The sequence below is a fragment of the Mastigoproctus giganteus genome, chromosome 1, assembly GCF_048544385.1.
Source record: "Mastigoproctus giganteus isolate SK-2022 chromosome 1, ASM4854438v1, whole genome shotgun sequence".
Taxonomy (NCBI): Eukaryota; Metazoa; Arthropoda; class Arachnida; order Uropygi; family Thelyphonidae; genus Mastigoproctus; species Mastigoproctus giganteus.
The window spans coordinates 136222440-136246232 of NC_143575.1; the positions used below are offsets into that span (position 1 = coordinate 136222440).

Here is a 23793-nt window from a genome sequence, read left to right on the forward strand (position 1 = left end):
TTCTGGAATACTCCAGGCGAATTTCGAATTTCTTCGGCAGCTACTGCGATTCTTGTAGCCAGCTCCTCAGCACTGTCAACAGGGGTGTCATAAACTAGCGATTTCATATGACCCCAGAAATAAAAATCAAGACATGATAGGTCGGGTGATCGAGCAGGCCAACGCACGGGACCACCACGTCCGATCCACTGTTGACCAAATGTGACATCCAGGTAGTTACGAACATCTCCGCTATAATGGGCAGGGGCTCCATCGTGTTGGAACCACATTGTCTGTTGCGTCGATGCAGAAATCTGTTCATCTCTCAAAAGTTGTGGCAATACTTGCTGCAGAAAGGTCAAGTAGATAGGTCCGGTTAGACGACACGGTAACAGGTAAGGTCCGATGAGGTGATCTCCCATAATACCGGCCCATACATTGACCGAAAATCGAATCTGTGCTGCACGACGTCATATTGCATGCGGGTTCTCGACCGCCCAGATATGGTCGTTATGCGTGTTGAAAATTCCTTCCCTTGTGAAGGATGCCTCATCGGAAAACAACACTTCAGCAGGAAAAAGGGGATTTGTAGCACATTTTCCAAGGTACCACTGTGCGAAAGCAATACGAGGTGCATAATCCTCCGGTTGCTGTGTCTGGACACGCTGCACGTGAAACGGATGCATGTCTTGTTCTCGGAGAATCCTCCAGACGCTGCAATAGGAAACCCCGACTGCGTTTGCTAGACTTCGTGTACTCGTTCTTGGATTCCTCTGTACATGCTGCAGCACATTCTGTTTGACGGCTGGAGTCCGTGCTGTTCTTACCCTATCCCTGTCAGCTCTTTCAAATGAACCTCTCTCAGCTTGCAAAGAAATTATGACTGGGAATACGCCTCGTCGGATATCGTTCCGCGTACAAACGATGTGCGGCTGGCCTACTACAATTTGCAGCCCCGTACGCCAAATGCATATCGGCTAACTCTGCGTTCGTGTAATCATCCATCCTACTAACTTGGCGTTCTTGTTCAAGAAATTCGAAATTCGCCTGGAGTATTCCAGAATGTTCGGATGTCCATGCGTCGGAGATGTGAGGCGTGCATTGTAGCCCGTGGAAGAAACTTCGAACACTTAGTTTAATCCATGTACCTTTTGCTTCTTTTCATGTATTATTAAAACGATTTCTCACTTACGGTCTCTTTTCTTTATGGTGCTTCTGTGTACAACACCGCCTCAGGAAAGCATTTCCGACCCCACATTGCTATATGATTTCGAGTTGTCAGGATGTACCCTACCCCTCTTAGAAGTTCTGAAACGTTTAACTGAAACACCCTGTATATTTGGCGTGCTAAGTTATATCAGCTGAACACTAGCATTAAAAACTTACAAGACATAAAAATTAAAAGAGAAATTACATTTACAAATCATAGTAGAATGTAAAGTTCAAAAAGAACATGGAAACAATTGTCAACCAAGCAACGTTTACCAAAAATTTGTAATCTGAATTACAAATACAGTACATGGTTATGTAGACATTTGCATATCAAAAATTATAATCCTATTAATGCATTTCGAATTGAAATAACATGTAAGATATGAAATCAAAATGAAAAATAAAATAGCAGACATCTACATCCTATTTACATACTGTTAAAATCAATGCTTACATCACATTGCTGGAAATATAAATTAAAATTTTTCCTTTTTCAGCAATTTGCATACATTGTCACAAGGTTAAATACAGTTTTTAAATTGCAAAAATTTTAAATTTCATTCATCATACAAGAAACATGTCAATCCATTTGGGAAATAGTGCAGGCACAAGAAATCCTACTGCTATCCAAAAAAAGTGGTTGGGAAGAGCAAATCGATTTAACAATAGAAGTAATTTCCCAAACTTCTGTTTTGAATCTGTTAACTTTCATATAGAGTCAGCAGATTCAAAACATATCAGAATTAGTTGACCTCTGAATGTAGGGTCAGAATACTTCAATTAAAAAATATATTTTTTGCTTGTGTCGATGGAAAATATTTTCCAATTGAAACATTTTGGGAGTATAATTATTTTTTTATAATTATGTTCCAAAATAAACAGTTTGTGGTGTCATGAAGATGGTTAACTTGCATCTTAAAAGAACTTCATATTTAATGAAAGGGAGAACTGACTCTTAGTTCAGAAGTGATTTCAATTTTTTTCTGTGTGTCCGTTTTAATTTAAATGTTGTCAGTTTTCTCTCTGTCAGTAAAAAAAAAAAAAAAAAAAAAAAATGCCTTAACAAAACATCTATTGTATTATAAAAAGGTATGATTTAGAGAATTAACTCTGTATATTTTCTTTTATATGAGACAGTTATAAAAGCTACTCACATGTTTACTTTACTGAATATAAGCTACATTAGAATTTAGCATTAGTAGAGGCATATGATGCAAGAAAGCAAGCTTATGTAGCATCAGCCAAAAAAAAAAAAAAAAAAAAAAAACCACTTCCATTTCACCCCTCCGTTCGTTCGAAATAACTGTCCAGCTGAGCCTTAAATTTATTTAGGCTATCAATTTCCACAACAAGGAATGGAAATCTGTTCCACCAACCAACTACCCGCTGGCTAAAGGCAAATTTCCGTACATTACCCTACATCAGTCTTTCCTCAATCTGAATTAAAGCCCTCTCAAGTGATTATTCTGAGCAAGAGGAAGTATCCCATCGGCATTGAGTATGCTCAAACCATTCAAAGCTTTATACACCTCTATCAGATCACCTCGCTGGTGCCTAGTCTCCAGACGCTGTAATTTGCAAAACTTTCTTCATAAGAGCAACCCTTTGTTCCATTCACTAATCTTGTTGCCCTTCTCTGTACTCGTTCCAGCAGCTCTACATCCTTCTTGAAATGAGGCCTCCAGACCTGTATACAGTACTCTAGGTGTGGCCTGACCATTGCCTTATACAATGGAATAATCACCTCCTTATCCCTGCTGGAAAAATTCCTGTTTCATTGACAATACTCCATGAGTTACTCTTGCAGCCCGTCTGCACTGCTCAGAGAACTTCATATCTGCCTGCACAACCACCCCCAAGTCCCTTTCATTCTCTACCACTGTCAGTGTAGTACCACAGAGTTGATACGTTGCTCTGGGGTTGCTGTTTCCCATGTGTAGTACTTTACATTTGTCAATGTTAAACTTCATTTGCCACCTCTCAGCCCATCTGCTCAACCTTTCCAGATCCTGTTGCAGCAGCATAGTGTCAGTAGTGTCCTTGACAACCCTGCCAACCTTTGTATCGTCTGCAAACTTGGACATTAAGCTTGATATATCATCATCAATATCATTTATAAATACAGAAAACAATAATGGACCCAACACTGAGCCCTGAGGGACTCCACTAATAACATTAGTCCACGATGAGCTGTGTCCATTGATTACCACTCTCTGTCTTCTCCCCCTTAACCACCCCTTTATCCATAGCAGCAATTTGCCTCCAATGCCACACTGCCCCAATTTTAGCAGCAGTCTTCCATGTGCAACAGTATCAAAAATCTTTCTAAGATCCAAAAATATAATATCAAAGTTATTCCCTGCATCCAGTTCTTTTGTGACTGCATCATAGTATCCAATCAAATTGGTCAGGCAAGACTTTCCCTTAACAAAACCATGCTGTGTCCAAACTATAACTGAAATCTTGTCTACATGATCCTGCAATGCTTCTTTAATCAGTACCTCCATTAATTTTCCTGGAACAGAAGTTAAACTCACAGGTGTATAATTACTTGTGTCAGCCTTTGATCCTCCTTTGTGAATTGGGGTCACATTTGCACATCTCCAGTCTGTGGGTACCTACCCTAAGTCCAAAGAAGCTCTCATAATTATGGCTAAGGGTTTGCTTACTGCCTTTGCTGCCACCTTTAATATAAATGGATAGATCCCGTCCACTCCAGATGCCTTTTTTATGTTTATCCTCAACAATTTCTCCTCCACTTTCCTCTCAGTTATTACAAAATCATCTAGCTCACTGCCAGAGTTTACTTCACCTCTGGCATTCCCCTTCCTGATCAACTCCTCATGTGTGAATGTAGATGCAAAATACTCGTTTAGTTTGTTAGCCACCTCAGCATGTTCCTCAACTGTTGAACCATCAATATCCAGTGGACCAATCTGATTCATCCCTTTCCTTCTAGAGTTTACATAAGTAAAGAACTCTTTGCTGTTTTTCTTTGCATCCCTTGCCAAGGATTTCTCATAATCTGCCTTTGCCTGCCTAATCTCCTTTGTACCTTGGTTACAGACCAGCTTATATCTATCATAGGCTTCCATGTCACCCATTAATTTATATGTATCCCATGCATTTTCTTCTCTGCCATATGTCTCATTAGTTCATCTGACATCCATTTAGGCCTAAACTTTGAACAATATTTCTTAGTTGGTATGTAAAGTCTAGTAGCTTCCAAGATAAGTTCTTTAAATGCTTCCCATTTTGAATTTGCTGTTGTTAACATCAGTTGGTCCCACTGTATAGAATTTAAATACTGTCTCAGACCATCTAGTCGCCTTTACAAAAGCAAAAACCCTTCCCTTTAACCCTGATGGTAGTTACCTCTTTAAGTAAATTGCACTTTAGCACACTGTGATAACTGCCACCTAGTGGTTCCTTTATCTGCAGATTCTTAATGCATGAAGAACCACTACTGATAATCAGATCAAGAGTATTACTCCCTCTAGTTGCCTCCCGAACATGCTGATGTAGAAAACAATCATCCAATAAATCCACAAAAGCCTTGCTAGTGTGTGAGTGACCAACCCACAAATTCCAGTCAATATCTGGGAAATTAAAATCCTCCATTATAAGACTCTCTGATTTACTGGCCCACTCTATTTTCCTGTACAGTTTCTTATAATACTCATCAGAGTCATTAGGCCTATAGCACACTCCTACTCTCAATTTTGATCTCCCAATGCTTATGTCACACCAAACTGACTCAACAACTGCACTGTCCAGCGATGTTGACTGGCTTCACTTCCTTGGATTTTATGTGTTTCTTAACTAATAGCATAACTCCTCCTCCCTTCCTATCCTTTCTGTACACATTGTACTCCCCAAATTCCAGTTCTGCATTCCTTATATCTGTGTGACACCATGTCTCTGATATCCCAACGTTATCTGCCTTTGATATTTTGAGCAATACCTCAAATTCATCAAATTTATTTACCAAACTCCTAGCATTGGTGTACACACAAGTATACATGCACCTGTTCCTATTCTTAGCTACCCTAACACAACCCATGTGTTTATTTGTACTGCAATGACTCCCAGCCGTCTCTGAAATATCCTACATCATGTTTTCCAGGCTGCTGCTCATTCCAATTTTTTTTTTTTTTTTTTTTGATTTGGTAGTTGTTGGCGCATCAGCTTCTGTGGCCATATTGCACCTCCCAAGGTTTTTGCAGTACTTTGATCCAAGCCCGAGGCGGGAATCGAACCCGCGACCTTTGGGTTGCCGGGCAGGTACTTTACTCACTCGGCTAGCCCGGTCGGCTGCTCATTCCAATAGAAGCAGTGCAAGAATCACTTTCACCTCTGCCAATGGCTACTGTTAATCTATTAGTCCTTGTATCCCCGGCGCCTCCGTAGCCAGGTGGGCAGGAGCAGCAGTGCATAGCACACGCTTCTTGATTTAGACCGGGGTTCGAGCCCGTGACCACCAAATACGGAGGATGCGGAAAGGTCAGGGAATGACCACCGCATATCCCCGGAGCAATATGGCCTTAGTTGCTAATGCTCATAAAAAACAAATAACAAATAACCTTGTATCCCCCCCAAGCTAGCAGTTTTCAGACCCACCTAACACTGCCTCGATAGCATCAGCAAATATTCTTGCACCCTTTTTATTTAAGTGTATCCCATCCCTGTAGAAACAGTCTCTCCTGTTAACAAGTACAGACCAGGCTGAAAAAAATTCTACCCCGAATTAGTTCACTCCTTTAGTTCATTCCATACTGAGTAATTATATATTGTTGTTCCATTGTTTCCTTTTTCACTGCTCCTGCTAGTACTAATGTCTCAGAGTATGTGAGAGATAACAATATTCAAGAAGAGAAACATAAAAGGTTAATTGAGAGTAAGGATTAAAGTTTAAGTGCCAATTTAGTTTTGCCAGTAAAAATTAATGACAGCAAACAAATTAGTGCAAAGCATCATTTCAGTTCAAACTAAAATGATGCTTTGCACTAATCTGTTCATCTAGTAAATTTCATATACTCTGAAACTTTCAGCCCTAAACCATTTTTAGTAAATTACTGAAAGTTAACTTAATGTTAATGACAAGCATAATTTTGAATGATAAGCATTCTAAATCTTTATGAATTTCATTAGTTTTGGAGTTACTTAATATAGTATTAATAGAATAACATTAAGTATAAATTCATAAGCCTATGTTAAATTTAGTTTGGTTTCATTTAAAAGGAAAGTTTACCGATATGTTCATAATTTTTAATAAAGTTATGGAGGATCATTTTACTCAAGTCTGTCATTTGAGAGAATTCAAGGTAAGCATACTTGGTACCGAGTTTCCTTTTTTTTTTTTTCTTTTTTTTTTTGGCTGACGCTGAATAAGCTTGCTTTCTTGCATCATATGCCTCTACTAATGCTAAACAGAACATTCTGTACATCATTTGGAAAAGTAAAGAACAGTTATATTCACTAGTGGTGAACATTAAAATAAAAACAAAAACTTGTAACTTTATTTAACTGCTAATGGGTTTTACAGCTAAAGAGTTAGGAAGAAAAATTTTAAACATCTAAAATGAAGCTTATAATTTGGAACAAGCATTCAATAACCTTTTTTTTGCATCAAGAAAAAGTAGTTTAAATTACTTATAAGTGATTTTTTTTTTTTTTTGGTAGTTGTTGGCGCATGGGCTTCTGTGGCCATAATGCACCTCCCAAGGTTTTTGCAGTACTTTGATCCAAGCCCGAGGCTGGAATCAAACCCACGACCTTTGGGTTACCAGGCAGGCACTTTACCCACCTGGCTAGCCCGGTCTGTTATAAGTGATATATTTTTCCTCAAGTTCACTTACAATGTTAGAGCTCTTACTGTTTATTTTAAATACATTGTAAAAGTATTAGTTTTAAGATAGTAACCATCTATTCTTATAGGTTCAGACATAGCAATTGTTTTCCTTCTGTACTGTGTAAGGTTCAGATATATTGGAAACAACAAAATGAAAACGTTATACTTTGGCATGTGACATGTTGTGTGGCACACATGGAATTCTGAATATTCATGTAGTTTCATCATTACCATTAAAAGTAATAATTAAACCTATTAAATTAATTAAACAGCACTGATCCATTTCTTGCCTGCCTGAAGCAAAGCCCTTCAAATATATTTCATAATAACTTTAATAGCAACTGTAACTTGCTACTGTAACTGTTTCCACGTTCCAGTCAGTGGCGTAGGTACCATATAGGCAGGCAAGGCAACTGCCTCCGGGCCCAGGCCCTTTTGGGGCCCGGCATCTTTTGGCTGTCTCCTGTTTTTGTAATTTTCATTAATTAAGTATGGGCCCGAACATGTTCTTTGCCTCCGGGCCTGAAGAAGGGTAGCTACGCTACTGCTTCCAGTAAAAATATATTTTTACAACAGAGGAATTCAGCATTCTCCTTGCTTAATACAGTAAATTATATATAAGTTGCAACACATCATAATATCAATTTATTGGAAAAAGCCACAAACACTTTATGGATTGGTGTAATTTAATTCTTTACTTACTCGATCCCCTTTTGGTCCTCGTGGTCCTGGTTCACCACTATCACCTTTTTCACCTTTTTCTCCAGGCAAACCTTCTGGTCCAGGAAAACCTCTTAATCCTGGAAGACCTTGTGGCCCTAAGGGACCGGGTGAACCCTAAAAAAGTGTGACTTTTTAAAATTAGTATTCTAATGCAAATAGTATAATGAATATATTTAGTATTATCACCACAGTAACTTTTAATCTTCAAAATTTATATAAACAAGTAAAACAAATAAGAGAACTATTATAAACAACTTATTTTGTTTATTATTCATTATATATTTATTTTCTATCATAATTAATTTTTAATTACATTCAATAGTAGTTGCATAATTAAAACCAAACTAAAAAGTTTCTGTTCACATTCAAAACACAGGAGAAAGGTTAACAACCTTGATGTTATGGCACTCACGCATAACACTACATTTATTTTATATCCTACTTCATTTTTAATTATATTTAATATAAGATCTGTAACCAAACTTAAAATGAAAAGATCCTGTTCATATTCTGGGAAAGTATTCATATTACAGGAAAAGTAGTAACAACCTTGTTCTTTTGGTAACCACATATGACACACCATTAACAACAAGCAGCTGAATTGCGTGATGCTATACACCAGTGGTTTTCAACCTTTTTTTAATAACGGCACCCCTAAGTAATTTATTTTATTTTGCGGCACCCCTACTCAATTTTCTGCCTGTTAGATCCGATTCTCTCCCTCTGTGTGTATAAATATATATACTCGTATATATATCTAATATTAAAAAATATATATATATATTATATGATAGTTATTACAATAATATAGTTAAAAAATTACATTTCATAATACAAATTATATATATACAGTATATAATAATTTTATTCTTTATATAGAGGTACTAAGTAAACATATAAATTTTAAAAAAATAAATATTAACTTTTTATGAAGATAAGATAGACTGAATTTATGCACCCTTGTGTGTGTGTGTGTGTGTGTGTGTGTGTGTGTGTGTGTGTGTGTGTGTGTGTGTGTGTGTGTGTGTGTGTGTGTGTGTGTGTGTGTTCTGAGCAAGAAGAATGCCATCAGCACTGAGTTTGCACAACTAACTCAAAACCTCAATCAGATCACCTTACTGCTGGTGTCCAATTTCCACATGGTGCAATTTGCAGTCCTTGGTAAAACAACTCTTTCGTTCCCTTTACCAATCTCATCGGCCTTCTCCACATCCATTCAGGCAGATATTTAGTATTGAGTATTGATCTATTCAGGCAGATATTGAGTTCTGCCTCCTCCTGGAGGCAGAACTCAAGATAAGATTAGCCATTGCCTTATACAAGGGAACACTCACCTCATTATCCCTGCTCACAAAGTTGCTCAACATCATTCTCAAAACCCTATTACCTATCCAAGCAGCATGTCGCCATTACTCACAGAAATTCATATCTCACTGCACACTTACCAGAGGTATTTTTCATTTTCAACTACCATGAGTGCAGCACTCTACAGCTGAAACATTAATCTCGGATTATTGCTACTCATATGCAGTGCCTAGCACTTGTCAATGTTAAGCTTCAAATGCCATTTCTCAGCCTATCTCCCTTATTTTTCTAGATCTTGTTGCAGCAGCTTATCTTGATTACTGTCACTAACCACCTGAGAACCTTTGTATCATCTGCAAACTTGCACTTTACTCATGATATTCGTACATCATCATCATCATTAATAAATATAGAAATCAATAGTGCACCAACACTGAACCTGGGGGGGGGGAACTCCCTAATAACATTAATCCATTGATATATCATTGATTGATATATCCAGTGTCCATTGATAACCACTCTCTGTCTTCCCCCACTCAACAATCATTTTAACCACAGCAGTACGCTGCTCTTGATGAAATTAAAATTAATAAAGAATACTCCAATTTTACAGCATTTATGGGCAACACTATCTAGAAGAAAAGGGATGAATCGGATTGGTCCACTTGATATCGACGGTCAACAGTTGATGATCCCGTTCAGGTAGCTAACAAACTGAATGAGTATTTTGCATCTACATTTACACATGAGGAGTTATTCGGGGGGGGGGGGAGATGCCAGAGGTGTATTAAACTCTGGCTATGAGCTAAATGATTTTGTAATAACTAAGAGCAAAGTGGAGATGAAATTGTTGAAATTGAACATAAGAAAGGCACTTGGGGTGAATGGGATTTCACCCCAATGGGATTATAATGGGTTATATTAATGCAAGCAACAAAGGAAGTAAGAAACCTTAGCCATAAATATGAGAGCTTCATTGGACTCAGGGGAAGAACCCACGGACTGGAGATGTGCAAATGTGACCCCAATTCATAAAGGAGAATCAAAGGGTGACAAAAGTAATTACAGACCTGTTAGTTTAACTTCTGTTCCAGGAAAATTAATGGAGGCACTGGTTAAAGAAGCACTGCAGGATCATCTAGACAAGACTTCAGTTACAGCTCGGACACAGCATGGTTTTGTTAAGGGAAAGTCTTGCCTGACCAATTTGATTGGATACACTGATGTGGTCACAAAGAAACTGGATACAGGGAATAACTCTGATATCATATATTTGGATCTTAGAAAGGCTTTTGATACTGTTGTACATGGAAGACTGCTGAACAAATTGGAGCAGTGTGGCATTGGAAGCAAATTGCTGCTATGGATAAAGGGATGGTTGAGTGGGAGAAGACAGAGTGATAATCAATGGACACTGCTCATCGTGGACTAATGTTATTAGTGGAGTCCCCTCAGGGTTCAGTGTTGGGTCCATTGTTGTTTCCTGTATTTATAAATCATATTGATGATGGTATATCAAGCTTAATGTCCAAATTTTCAGACAATAGGAAGGTTGGCTGGGTTGTTAAGGACACTACTGACACACACTGCTGCAATAGGATCTATAAAAGTTGAGCAGATGGGCTGAGAGGTGGCAAATGAAGTTTAACATTTACAAATGTAAAGTACTATATATGGTATTAACGTATGAACGTTAATTCTAACGTTAGTATTAACGTTAATTCTCTGTGGTACTACACTAACATTGGTAGAGAACGAAAAGGACTTGGGGGTAATTGTGCAGGCAGATATGAAGTTTTCTGAGCAGTGCAGATGGTCTGCAAGAATAGCTTATAGTGTCTTGTCAATGATATACAGGAATTTTTCTAGCAGGGATAAGGAGGTGATTATCCCCTTGTATAAGGCAATGGTCAGGCCACACCTTGAGTACTGTATACAGGTCTGGAGGCCTCATTTTAAGAAGGATGTAGAGCTGTTGGAACGAGTACAGAGAAGGGCAACAAGATTAGTGAATGGAACAAAGGGGTGCTCTTACAAAGAAAGGCTTAAGTTTTGCAAATTACAGTGTCTGGAGACTAGCCACCTGTGAGGTGATCTGATTGAGGTGTATAAAGCCTTGAATGGTTTGAACATGCTCAATGCTGATGGGATTCCTCTTGCTCAGAATAATCACCTGAGAGGGCATAATTTCAAATTGAGGAAAAACAGATGTAGGATAGATGTGCGGAAGTTTGCCTTTTGCCAGCAGGTAGTTGGTTGGTGGAACAGACTTCCATCCTTTGTTGTTGTGGAAGTTGATAGCCTAAATAAATTTAAGGCTGAGCTGGACATGTATTTGGAACGAATGGAGGGGTGAAATGGGAGCGGTTTTTTTTGGCTGATGCTGCATAAGCTTGCTTTCTTGCATCATATGCCTCTACTAATGCTAATGCTAAATGGAGCTTGAAATATCTGCGAAATGGTAGAGTCTGGTTGTTTGGCTGCAAGATCTGCTCTCTCATTTTCTGCTATCCCAGAATGCCCTGGACACCAGCAGAGATAATTGTGCAGACAGATAAGAAGTTCTTTGGGTATTGCCCACAGGCTGCTAGGCCAGTTCATGGTTTTTATCAATGATATACAGGAATTTTTCCAGCAAGGTTAAAGAGGTGATTGCCCTGTTGTCTAAGTCAATAGTCAGGCCATATCTTGAGTACTGGACACATATAGGTTTGAACATCTGATTTTATGAAGATAAAATGAGGATCTGTTGTGACCAATGCAGAAAAGAGCAACAAAGTTATTGAAAGGAGCAGAAGGATACTCTTACCAGAAAAGGCTTCTGCAAATTGCAGCTCAGTCTGAGAGATCTGATTGAGGTATTTAAGATTCTGAATGTACCGAGTAAGCTCAATGCTGATGGAAACCTTCCACTTGCTCAAGATTACCCAAATGGGGAGGGTTAAATTCAAACTAAGAAATGTTGGTTGCAGGACTGATGTGCAGAATTTTTTTTAGTGAGCAGATCGTTGATTTTTGGAATTACTTCTACCTGGCATTGCAGTGGAGGGTAATTTGAATAAATTCAAGGAAATAATATACAAATTGTTAGAGGAAGTTGACAGGTGATGTTTTTTTTTTTTTTTTGGCTAATGCTGTATAAACTTCACAGTTGATGTTTCATAATGATAGCTTCATAAGCTGATGCTCTATATCTTGTCTTCATCATTTGCTACTATTAATATACTAATAATAAACACATGACAGCAAGTGATCATCATGCAGGACAGATAATTAGAGACGTCAGTAACATTCAAATTTTTCACACACTTCAAGGTGAACCAAATTTGAAATTAATTTTGAAAATAATTGAAAATGAAGTGAACAGAATTAATAAATGTATGTTGTTTTATTTTTTTTAAACATTCATACATTACAATAAACAGAAATATGCACATGCACACACTTTAAATTTCACATATTTAACAGTTTTTTAAACTGAAAAATGGAAGAAGCTAAAAGAACTTCCATTTTGTAATAAACACAGCATTTTTTAATTATTTAATTTTTATCAAAAACTTTAAAAAAGCATATAATAAGTATTGTAATTAATTAAGAAATAATGAAATATTGGCATAATCCAAGCAGAATTTAAGCAACTTATAACTTTACCCAGCCTTCATAAGTATAGACAAACTAACAATATCTACTCCACTGTTGCAACTATTCCAACCAATGTCATTCTAGTACTGAAGATGAAAGTTTCTAATTTAACCCTATGATCTAGGGCACACTTCAGAACTCAGCTGCTTTGCTGTCAAGCAAGCCTTAGAACACAAAGTGATTTATATAAACAGTATATGTTAAAGAAGTATAGTATGAATAATACTTAATAGAGAGTGACTCCAAACGATTATACTTCAGTAATAATCAAATGGGAATAATGATGTTTAGAGTAAAATATAAAGAGAGGGTATCAGTAAACCAATAGAAATTTTAAATTAATTAAATGTTAAAACATAGTGAATTAAGGAAGGAAAGCAAAGAGTGAGATTTTTTTAATTAAATATGAACAGCAAATACACTTTAAAAAATTAATATCTATTTACATCCTCTATACCATTATAATACAATAAGGATGAGAATACTGTAATCTGTGTATTACATTTAAAACCTTTCTACTCACATGGAGAAACTGTTCCCCAGGTTCACATGTTAAAAGTTATGGTATTATCATGGCAAAGAGCTGTCTTACCTGATTTCAAACTATAGTAAAAGTGAACTAAAGTTTCTCTGGAACCATGGTAGCAGAATTCCAGTATGATTTTGCTATGTACTGTCACGCATAGTCTCCACTCGAGGTCTTGTTCTGCTCTCTCTATAAGAGAGCACATTGTCCCTATTTCTTGTGTGTGTGTGAGGCAGAAATTGTATATGAGAGCCTTGGCAGCAATGCAGAGGAAGCTGCATGCACTGTCATTCTGTGTGTGTGTGTGATATCGCTGGTAAGCTTGGCAGTTTCCAAAGCATATTTGATATCATTCTTTTATTTACCAGGCAGGCCGAGTACATGTGTTCAAAGGTTCCTAGAGTGGCACAAAAGAGACCAACATTTATTGTGACACAGACAATCTCCACTGGATGCATTCATCCAATCTGGCTGAGTTAGTCCTGTAGGGGAGGTTCCATTAAAGCTTTATGCTAAGAAGGATGAGGACATTGTTTGGTATCTGAATGATGCAGCAGCCATAGCCAATATAATGAGCTTGTATATTATTCTGTAGTGAGCAGGCAGCAGTGGAATTGTGATTTCCACTTATATGTATTCAATAAACTTGGGAAGTTTAATTTTGATGATTCCAATTCCTTGTGCTGTTATGATGGCTAGAAGTATTTGTATGGTGACAGTTTTCAACAACTGGCTTTGTGAACCTGCTTCCTAGGTTTTCAGCTTCCTGCCCAATTCCATTTTGGAAAAAACAGAAGATGGAGTAGTTGTAGGATCTGTTATCATTTTGCTCTAAAACAGGGATTCTGAGAGAACAACCAGGAGTGACAAAACAGTGAGCGAGTGAGTGTTCTAATTCTAGGTTCTTGCACTGCTGTAATGCATCTCAGAAGAAATTCCTTATTAATGCCATGGCCATTCTTAAAGCAGTGGATAGGGTTATTCCTCTGGTGGCAGTTGCAAATAGATAATCCACAATAATGGTATGAATGTACAAAGCCCTTAGGAAGAGAAGAGAAGAGAACAATCCAAAATGATATTTTGTCATCAAGAGAGACCAGCCCTGGCCTTCCTGAGAGTGGCAGAAGTTTTAACATGGATTTCTAATCTGTTTCATTCCATAAGTGTTAATCTGTTTTATTCCATAAGTGTAATCTGTTTTATTCCATAAGTGTTGTTGACTATTTAAAATCTTCCTCTTAGTGAGGTGGTCACTAAGAGGAAGATTGAGGTCACTAAGAGGTCACTAAGAGGTGGTCACACACACACACACACACACACACACACACACACACACACACACACACACACACACACACACACTTCATCTTCTGAGTACTGAGTACTCAGAAGATGAAAAGAAACTCAGCAACTCCAACCAGTTACTTTGATGGTAAGCTGGAGTATTATGGTACACACCTAGGTACTAGTGTCCCTCACAGCAAGATAAATACAAGATAAACCAATATTCCAGACTGAGGTGCTTTTTTAGGTGGAAGGCAGGAGCAGATGACCAAATTTCAGATGCGTAGAGAGGGACAGTAGTAATGCACCTCAGGATGTACCAACAAAGTAGAGCTGGCTGATGCACACCGAGCATGGGTTGCACAATGTGGGGAGGGAGAGAGAGAGAGAGAGAGAGAGATAGAGAGAGAGAGAGAGATCAGGGCACACTGCACTGGAGAGGAAGAGAGATAACACACTGCATAGGCAAAGTGCGTTATCTCTCTCCCGTTCGCCTGCCCGTAGGCAAATGGGGGAGGAGAGAGAGAGAGAGGTCTGCTGTGATTTAATTTTACCCCACTGCTTCTGCATATAACTCATGATGGATGGCATCTAATTCTTTATCATTAAATATGATAATAGTGACACTGTCTACATAGGCAAAGTATGTTATCTAAAGTAGTACTTCTAATAGCTTTCTTTCTGATTTTAAGTTGATGTAAATTGTTTTGGAGGAATGGTTCAACAGCTGTTATATAAAGTTATCCAGAAAGTGGGTACCCTTGTTTAATTCCTCTGGAGTAAGCATGAGTGAGCTGGTTACTTACTTTCATGCAGAATTTTGCATGAAAGTAAGAGATTACTTACTTTTATGCAAGATTATTTGTGATCTCCACTTACTTTGGAGATCACAAATAATCTCCAAAGCTATTGCTTTGGAGATTATTTGTGATCTGTGTTCATTAAGGAAACTGGGCACCATTTTTGAAGGATTCTCAGGTTTCCTTTCTTGGGATTTTGATGGGTAATAGAAGTTGTGATTGATATACTGGCATTCCATCAATGTATTCTTCTTCAAGCATTTGTAGAAAAAGAGAACCGAGCTGATCTCTCCAGTCCTAGGGATTTGTTCTTCGGGAGGGATTTGCATGCTGCAGTCAGTTGCTGTAGTGTGATAGTATTTCAAGGTTATTTTGTGCTGTAAGGGAGATTTTTTTCCTAAGGGAAGTTCCTACAGAGCTATATGTTCTCCAGTAATACTGGCAACTTCAAAAACGATTTCTCTTGGGGTATTTGGCGATATTTTCATCCTGCAGCTGGATTGTAAAGATGACGGTAGATTTGTCATGTTTACATTCAAAGGAGTGGATAGGATGCTCAGTGGGGGTCATCAGATATGATGACCCCCACTCATTACGCAATGAGTCCTGATCTAATTCTAAATAGAGCACCTTTTGTAGAATATTCTCAGTGGGCTTGTATACCTACAAAGTTGACTAATGAGGAAGGATATACAATCTATCAAGTTGGTAGAGGTTGACACACTTGAATGCTTGCTTTACGAAACAGAAATCCACAGCTGGAAACAGTAAAGAGAAAATGTTTAAAAGACACATCATTTGCCCTACATGGTCTCCAATTTTGCACACAATCTTCAAGTGAGAAATTGTTATCAATTTCTTCATACTACTAGACACATCGTTTTGGATTGAAAATAACATTATTCTCACTATCTGACAAAATACTAATTCAAATTCTGAATTGGAAATTTCTAACAATTTCTCAACTTCTGCGTCAGAAAGGCTTTTAGATGCTGATGGCATGTCTAAATACTTCAACGTAACACAGAATATAAGATACTCTGTGACTTCTAAAGTGAAGAAAATTAATGCTAATTAAAGTTGCAATAACCTGTTGTTAACAATGAAATATAAACATTAATAACCATCAATTTAATATTTCAGATTGTTTATATTAAGTAAAATAACTGCACCAGCACACTGAGAAAAGAAATTTTTTTGCTTTGCTAGTGCAATCCTCAACCTGTTCCAAAGCACCCGGAATTACCCCTTTGAAAAAACAGGATATGACATTAGAAGACCTAGCCAAATATGACAATACAGGACCAGACGGGAGGGTTTGTGTTGCAGTGAATGGAAAAATATTTGACATGACCAGAGGTAAACGATTTTATGGACCTGGAAGAACAAACAGGCATTTGCTGGTATGCACACATCCCGTGGTCTGGCAACATTTACAGTAGAGGCATCAAAAGATGAATATGATGATTTGTCAGACTTAAACTCAATGCAAATGGATAGTGTCAGAGAATGGGAGATGAAGTTCATGGAAAAATATCATTATATTGGTCGCCTGCTAAAACCAGGAGAGGAACCAAATGATTATTCAGATGATGAAGAGCCAAGTCAAGACCAGAGTCAAAAAGAAACAGGTAAAAAAGAATTAAGACAAAAGTGGAAAGAAAAAGAAAAATGACTAAATTTTAGTCTTCATGTGTAATGCTTGCTGCCAACTTTTTGTTACAGTTAAAAATGAAAAAAGAAAGAATAATTCAGGTTTACAATGTTAAGCAGATATACATTTGCTTAATGGTTTCATTTTCATCCAGTACGATTAAAACTTGACAACTTTTATGTTTTTATGTAATGATACAGTACTTTTTCAGAAAATAATTATTTGTAAAATGGCATTTGTCTGAAATTTGTCTTTAATTTTATGGCTGTTCTGCTGTAATTGAATATTATTTTGTATCTTTAATACAGTGATGAGTTGTAATTATTTCAGTCTGTATTGTATGGTATGGTATGGTTCTTTTGAGCCAACAAATTTTTGTGCCCATTGTATGCTTCTTTTTTTTTTTTTTTTTTTTAATTTGTTGGCCCAGAGTTTTCTTTTTTGTTTAAAGAGCTGGTACTCAGTTTGCTATTATACCCAAATGAAAATATCTGTTTAACACTAATTCTGCTACTGTTTGAATATAATCAGATTCATAAGGCAGAATATAGTACCTTAGTTCAATTTTTCATGAATTTTTTTCATAAATCATGCGGAAACAGTTAAAAACTGCCATTTGATAATACAGTTAAGATTGTTTGGAGATTTTATTAATGGAAATTATTATGCTACCAGATATTCTTAAGATATGGAAAAAAAAAAAAAAAAAAAAAGGGTTCTGATTTTCATCTTAAGATTTCTTTGTTTTTTTATTTGGTGGTGGTCACAAAAGTTATACATTTAATTATACTGAAAAATCACTTGATATAAGAAATGCAATAAGCAAAAGTCATTTAAGCCAAAATTGTTGGTTTTATAAATGCTTAATCTTACGATTATTACAATTTTTTAAGTTCTATGAATTGAAATCACTGATATGAAATCAATAATTAAATATTACCAGCCAAACTGATTAATGAGTTCACTGAGTTTTAATAAAAATTGCACCTTGCATTCTTGTAACATGACATAATGTTAATTAATATTGGTTCTCTCTTTTTCTTAGGCGTCTCCATAGCCAGGTGGGAAGGAGCAGCAGTGTATAGCACAAGCTTCTTGATTAGACCGGGGTTCGAACCCGTCACCACCGAATACGGAGGATGCAGAAACGTCAGCGAATGACCACTGCATATCCAGGAGCAATATGGCCTTAGTTGCTAATGCTCGAAATAACAAACAAACAAACAAACAATCTCTTTTTCTTTCACCCCTATTTTTTGTATTGTCTTAACTGTTACATAAATTATAATGCATGATACCACTGGATGCAAATGCTTGTTTAATCTAGTTGCAAAACATAAACCAAATGAAAATGAACTAGAAATACTGAAACCTCTCACAAATTCCTTTTGTAAATTAATATATGTACTATACACTATATTGCCAAAAATATTTGGACATTCCTAGAATTTGGAAAAAAATAACCATATCTGCCATCCATAATGAGGGATTTTAATTTCCCAGATATTGACTGGAATTTGTGGGTTGGTCACTCACACACAAGCAAGGCTTTTGTGGATTTATTGGATGATTGTTATCTACATCAGCATGTTATGAAGGTAACTAGAGGGAGTAATACTCTTAATTTGATTATCAGTAGTGTTTCTTCATGCATTAAGAATCTGCAGATAGAGGAACCACTAGGTGGCAGTGATCACAGTGTGCTGAAGTGGGATTTACTCAGAGGTAACTACCATCAGGGGTAAAGGGAAGGGTTATTGCTTTCGTAAAGGCGACTACAATGGTCTGAGACAGTATTTAAATGTGGGACCAACAGTGGGACCAACTGATGACGTTACCAACAGCAAATTCAAAATGGGAAGCATTCCAAGAACTTATCTTGAAGCTACTAGGCTTTACATAACAACTAAGAAATATTGTTCAGATAAATGGATGTCAGATGAACTAATGAGATATATGGCAGAGAAGAAAAATGCATGGGATACATATAAATTAACACGTGACAGAGAAGCCTATGATAGATATAAGTTGATCTGTAACCAAGTTACACAGGAGGTTAGGCAGGCGAAGGCAGATTACAAGAAATCTTTGGCAAGGAATGCAAAGAAAAACAGCAAAGAGTTCTTTACTTATGTAAACTCTAGAAGAAAGGGGGTGAATCAAATTGGTCCACTTGATATCGATGGTTCAACTGTTGATGATCCTACTCAGGTAGCTAACAAACTAAATGAATATTTTGCATCGACATTCACACATGAGGATTTATTCAGCGAGGGGAATGCCAGAGGTCTATTCAACTCTGGCAGTAAGATAGATAATCTTGTAATAACTGAGAGTAAAGTGGAGGAGAAATTGTTGAAGATAAACACAAGAAAGGCACCTGGGGTGGATGGGATCTATCCAGTTATATTAAAGGAGACAGAAAAAGAAGTAAGCAAACCCTTAGCCATAATTATGAGAGCTTCCTTGGACTCAGGGGAGGTACCCATAGACTGGAGATGTGCAAATGTGACCCCAATTCACAAAGGAGGATCAAAGGCTGACACAAGTAATTATAGACCTCTGAGTTTAACTTCTGTTCCAGGAAAATTAATGGAGGCACTGGTTAAAGATGCCCTGCAGGATCATCTAGACAAGACTTCAGTTATAGCTCGACACAGCAGGGTTTTGTTAAGAGGAAATCTTGCCTGACCAATTTGATTGGATACTATGATGCAGTCACAAAAGAACTGGATGCAGGGAATAACTCTGATATTATATATTTGGATCTCTGAAAGGCTTTTGATACTGTTGCACATGGAAGACTGCTGCATAAATTGGAGGAGTGTGGCATTGGAGGCAAATTGCTGCTATGGATAAAGGGGTGGTTGAGGGGGAGAAGATAATCAGAGAGTGTTAATCAATGGACACTGCTCATCGTGGATTAATGTTATTAATGGAGTGCCTCAGGGTTCAGTGTTGGGTCCATTATTGTTTTCTGTATTTATAAATAATATTGATGATGGTATATCAAACTTAATGTCCAAGTTTGCAGACGATACAAAAGTTGGCAGGGTTGTTAAGGACACTACTGACGCTATGCTGCTGCAACAGGATCTGGAAAGGTTGAGCAGATGGGCTGAAAGGTGGCAAATGAAGTTTAACATTGACAAATGTAAAGTACTATATATGGGAAACAGCAATCCCAGAGCAACGTATCAACTCTGGGGTACTACACTGACAGTGGTAGAGAATGAAAAGGACCTGGGGGTGATTGTGCAGGCAGATATGAAGTTCTCTGAGCAGTGTAGACAGGCTGCAAGAGTAGCTCATAGTGTCTTATCAATGATATACAGGAATTTTTCTAGCAGGGATAAGGAGGTGATTATTCCCTTGTATAAGGCAATGGTCAGGCCACACCTTGAGTACTGTATACAGGTCTGGAGGTCTCATTTCAAGGATGTAGAGCTTCTGGAACGAGTACAGAGAAGGGCAACAAGGTTAGTGAAGGGAACAAAGGGTTGCTCTTACGAAGAAAGACTTCTTAAATTTTGCAAATTACAGTGTCAGGAGGTTAGGCACTGGTAAGGTGATCTGATACAGGTGTATAAAGCCTTGAATGGTTTGAGCATGCTCAGTGCTGATAGGATTCTGCCTCTTGATCAGAATAATCACCTGGGAGGGCATAAATTCAAATTGAGGAAAGACAGATGTAGGATAGAGGTGCGGAAATTTGCCTTTAGCCAGCGGGGTAGTTGGTTGGTGGAACAGACTTCCATCCCTTGTTGTGGAAGTTGATAGCCTAAATAAATTTAAGGCTCAGCTGGACAGGTATTTCGAACAAACTGAGGGGTGAAGTGGAAGGTTTTTTTGGTTTTTTTTCTGGCTGATGCTGCATAAGCTTGCTTTCTTGCATCATATGACTTTACTAATGCTAATGTTAAATGTGAAATAGTACAGCTTAGACTTAATTTCAAAGCATTGATGAAAAGCTTCCATTCTTCTGGTTTATGTTCTATTCTAAGCGCATCAAAGCACAGCAGTATCCAAGTGAATCTTCCGTAGCAAGAAAGGAAGAAAGCTCTTTTTGTCACTTACGAAACACAGTTATGTTTTTGCAGTAAATTCCATTACTACAGCCTAGATCCCAAAAGCCTTGCTGTGACTTATATTTAAATCAAAAACAAGATCATTTCACTTTGGGTTAGGCTTATTTTGTATTCTGTTTATTCAGATTAGGCTTATTTGGGCATTCATATTCTGATTCAGAGCTTGTATGAATTTCAATCTGATCATCTGCACTTTTCCTTCCATTAATGATCAGGTTTCTGGCAGAAGATAAGTCTGTCATCATAATTAACTGGTTTAATGGCTAATGGGATACTTGGAGACTCAATATTTCTCCCTTTCCCCTTCTATCCTTCAATCTGAATTATGAAAATCTCTCTGTTTTCAAGTTCATAATTGTTGCTAATAACTTTGATATATATTGAATGACTGATACTTAGCACCACTGGGCATTTCTGATTTGGAGGTTAACATTTAGCTTTAACATCTATAGGAGGGACACAGAATCTAATGGTAGTGGTATTTTGCTAATCCATTCTAAGAAAATCACTTATTCAATCAGTAATACTTATAATCTTGCAGCTATTTATTGCATTTTTCAAACTGTAAACCTGAAGATACTCATCTTTTTTATATTTTCTTCATCTGCTTATTCAAACGATATGCATCACGTTCAATTTCTCAAAACCAAATTTCAGAAATTCAATCCTTTGACCTTACTGCTGTTGCAGGTAACTAATGCACAACACACGGGGGGTTAGAGGGGAACAGGCATTCTGTGTGTTATCAGACACTCAGTCTAAAACACTGATGGATCCAATATCTTTCTATTACAGAAGATTTAGGAGCAGTCCGGTTGGCCTGCCTCCCTAAAATCCACTCGTGCACACCTTCTTGATGGTAAACCCAGTTGGCAACGAACGTGTAGATTGGTTCTCTTCAAGACGCCTGGTCAGCGTGAAGAAGAAAAGATCAAACCCTCCTGTCATGTAAGACCAAACCGTCTTACATGACAGTAAGATGAAACAAATGGCCCACAGTTCCCAGTGGATTTCACTCCCCATCTTACGGTTAGAGAGAGAAACACAGTGGAAGCAGAGGGTGCTAAGAATCTCTGGGTACGACCAGGCTGCCATGCACGGAAACTTCACTTGGCCTGCTACAACGTAAGATCGCTCATTGGTGAAGACAGGTTATTAGAGCTAGAAAAGGAATAAGAAAATGTGAATTGGAATTTCATCGGTTTGGCTGAAACAAGAAGAAATTAATCACTTATAAATTTATCAAGGAAATCTGCTGTACACCAATGGAAACAGAGAAAGGAGTGAAGGCGGAGTTGGCTTTCTGGTCCATAAAGATATAAAAAACAACATTTTGGAATTCAAAAGTACATCACCAAGGGTGTCAAGACTACTACTCAGGATTTCTAAGAGGTATAAGCTTAAGCTTATAATGATTTATGCACCAACATAGAGCCATGATGATGAAGAGGTTGAAAAATGAACACCAAAATTAAGTGTCTTCAAGATGAACAGAAAACGCACTACACTATCATTATAGGGGACTTCAATGCTAAGGTTGGAAAGAGACAAAATAGCACAGAAAGGGGAACTATAGGAAATTTTGGAATTGGTGAAAGAAATGAAAGATTTCAAAGACTTGTGGGACTTGCAGAATCTCGAGGAATGTCAGTAATGAACACTTTTTCAAGAAAAGGGTGAACAGAAAGTGACATGGAAGAGCCCAAAGGGATTAACAACTAATGAAATTGACTTCATCCTCACTAACAGATGATATATCATGAATGATGTTACTGTCCTGAACAAGGTAAATGTTGGAAGTGATCACAGAATGGTAAGATGCACACTTGATATAGAAGTAAAAAAAGAAAGAAAAAAAACTTACTCGAGTAAATAATACAAAGGTCTTTGATATAAGAGAGGAGGAGAAAAAGCAGTATGTAATGGACATAAGAACAGGTTTGAGCCTCTGCAGACTGCTCAGGACCAAGATATCAATGAGGAATATTACAATTTTCTGAAAGTAATAAAGCCCAAGAAACCTATAGGTAAAAATAAATCTAAAGAAGAAAAAATTAGTCAAGAAACACTTGTCATGATGAACTGAAGACGACAAATGAAGAGCAAGAAAAACACTGACAAGGAGAAAATTGAGTATACTGAGTTATGCAAAGCTATTAGAAAGAGACTCAGAGAGGACATAAGAAAATTTAACACAAGAAAAGTAGAACAAGCATTAAGGGAAAACAAAGGATTTAAATGAGCAGTAATACAAAAAGACAAATGATACTGAAACTAAAAAATAGCGATGGTGTACTTATAAATAGCAGAGAAGGCATAATTCAAATATCAGAAGACCACTATAAAGAGTTATAGAAGGTGCGAGGGAATGATGCCAGCAGTGAGGAAGATGGATCGCAACTTCTTAACACTTACAACATACCTGATATCCTTCCTGATGAAGTAGAACATGCGTTGAAGAAAATGAAGAATCAGAAAGCCCCAGGGGAAAATGAAGTTACTATAGAGTTGTTAAAATTAGGAGGAAGAGACATGACACAAAAACTGGCAAGACTCTTCACAAAATGCATTAGAAAAGGTGTGACGCCTAAGCAGTGGAATAATGCAATCATAGTTTTGCTGCATAAGAAAGGAGATAAATCAGAAATTGAAATTATAGACCAATTAGCTTGTTATCCCACATCTACAAGTTGTTCACAAGGGTCATTACTAACAGATTAGAAAGAATA

The 23793-nt window shown here is 37.4% G+C and overlaps 2 protein-coding genes across 3 annotated transcripts in view; one reads left to right on the forward strand and one right to left on the reverse strand.

Moving 5' to 3' along the window:
• Window positions 1–23793, reverse strand: part of Col4a1 (Collagen type IV alpha 1) — a 1206096-nt gene that overhangs the window by 1104387 nt on the left and 77916 nt on the right. For both annotated transcript variants that reach the window (XM_090374514.1, XM_090374509.1), the window contains exon 4: window positions 7745–7879. In XM_090374514.1, the coding sequence (XP_090230640.1) occupies window positions 7745–7879 (135 nt within the window). The remainder of the gene's footprint in view (window positions 1–7744; window positions 7880–23793) is intronic.
• LOC150091154 (membrane-associated progesterone receptor component 2-like) lies at window positions 16576–16997 on the forward strand. Its single transcript, XM_090377918.1, is given in 2 exon segments — window positions 16576–16708; window positions 16711–16997. Coding segments are annotated over 2 exon segments (408 nt in total). The 5' UTR covers window positions 16576–16587.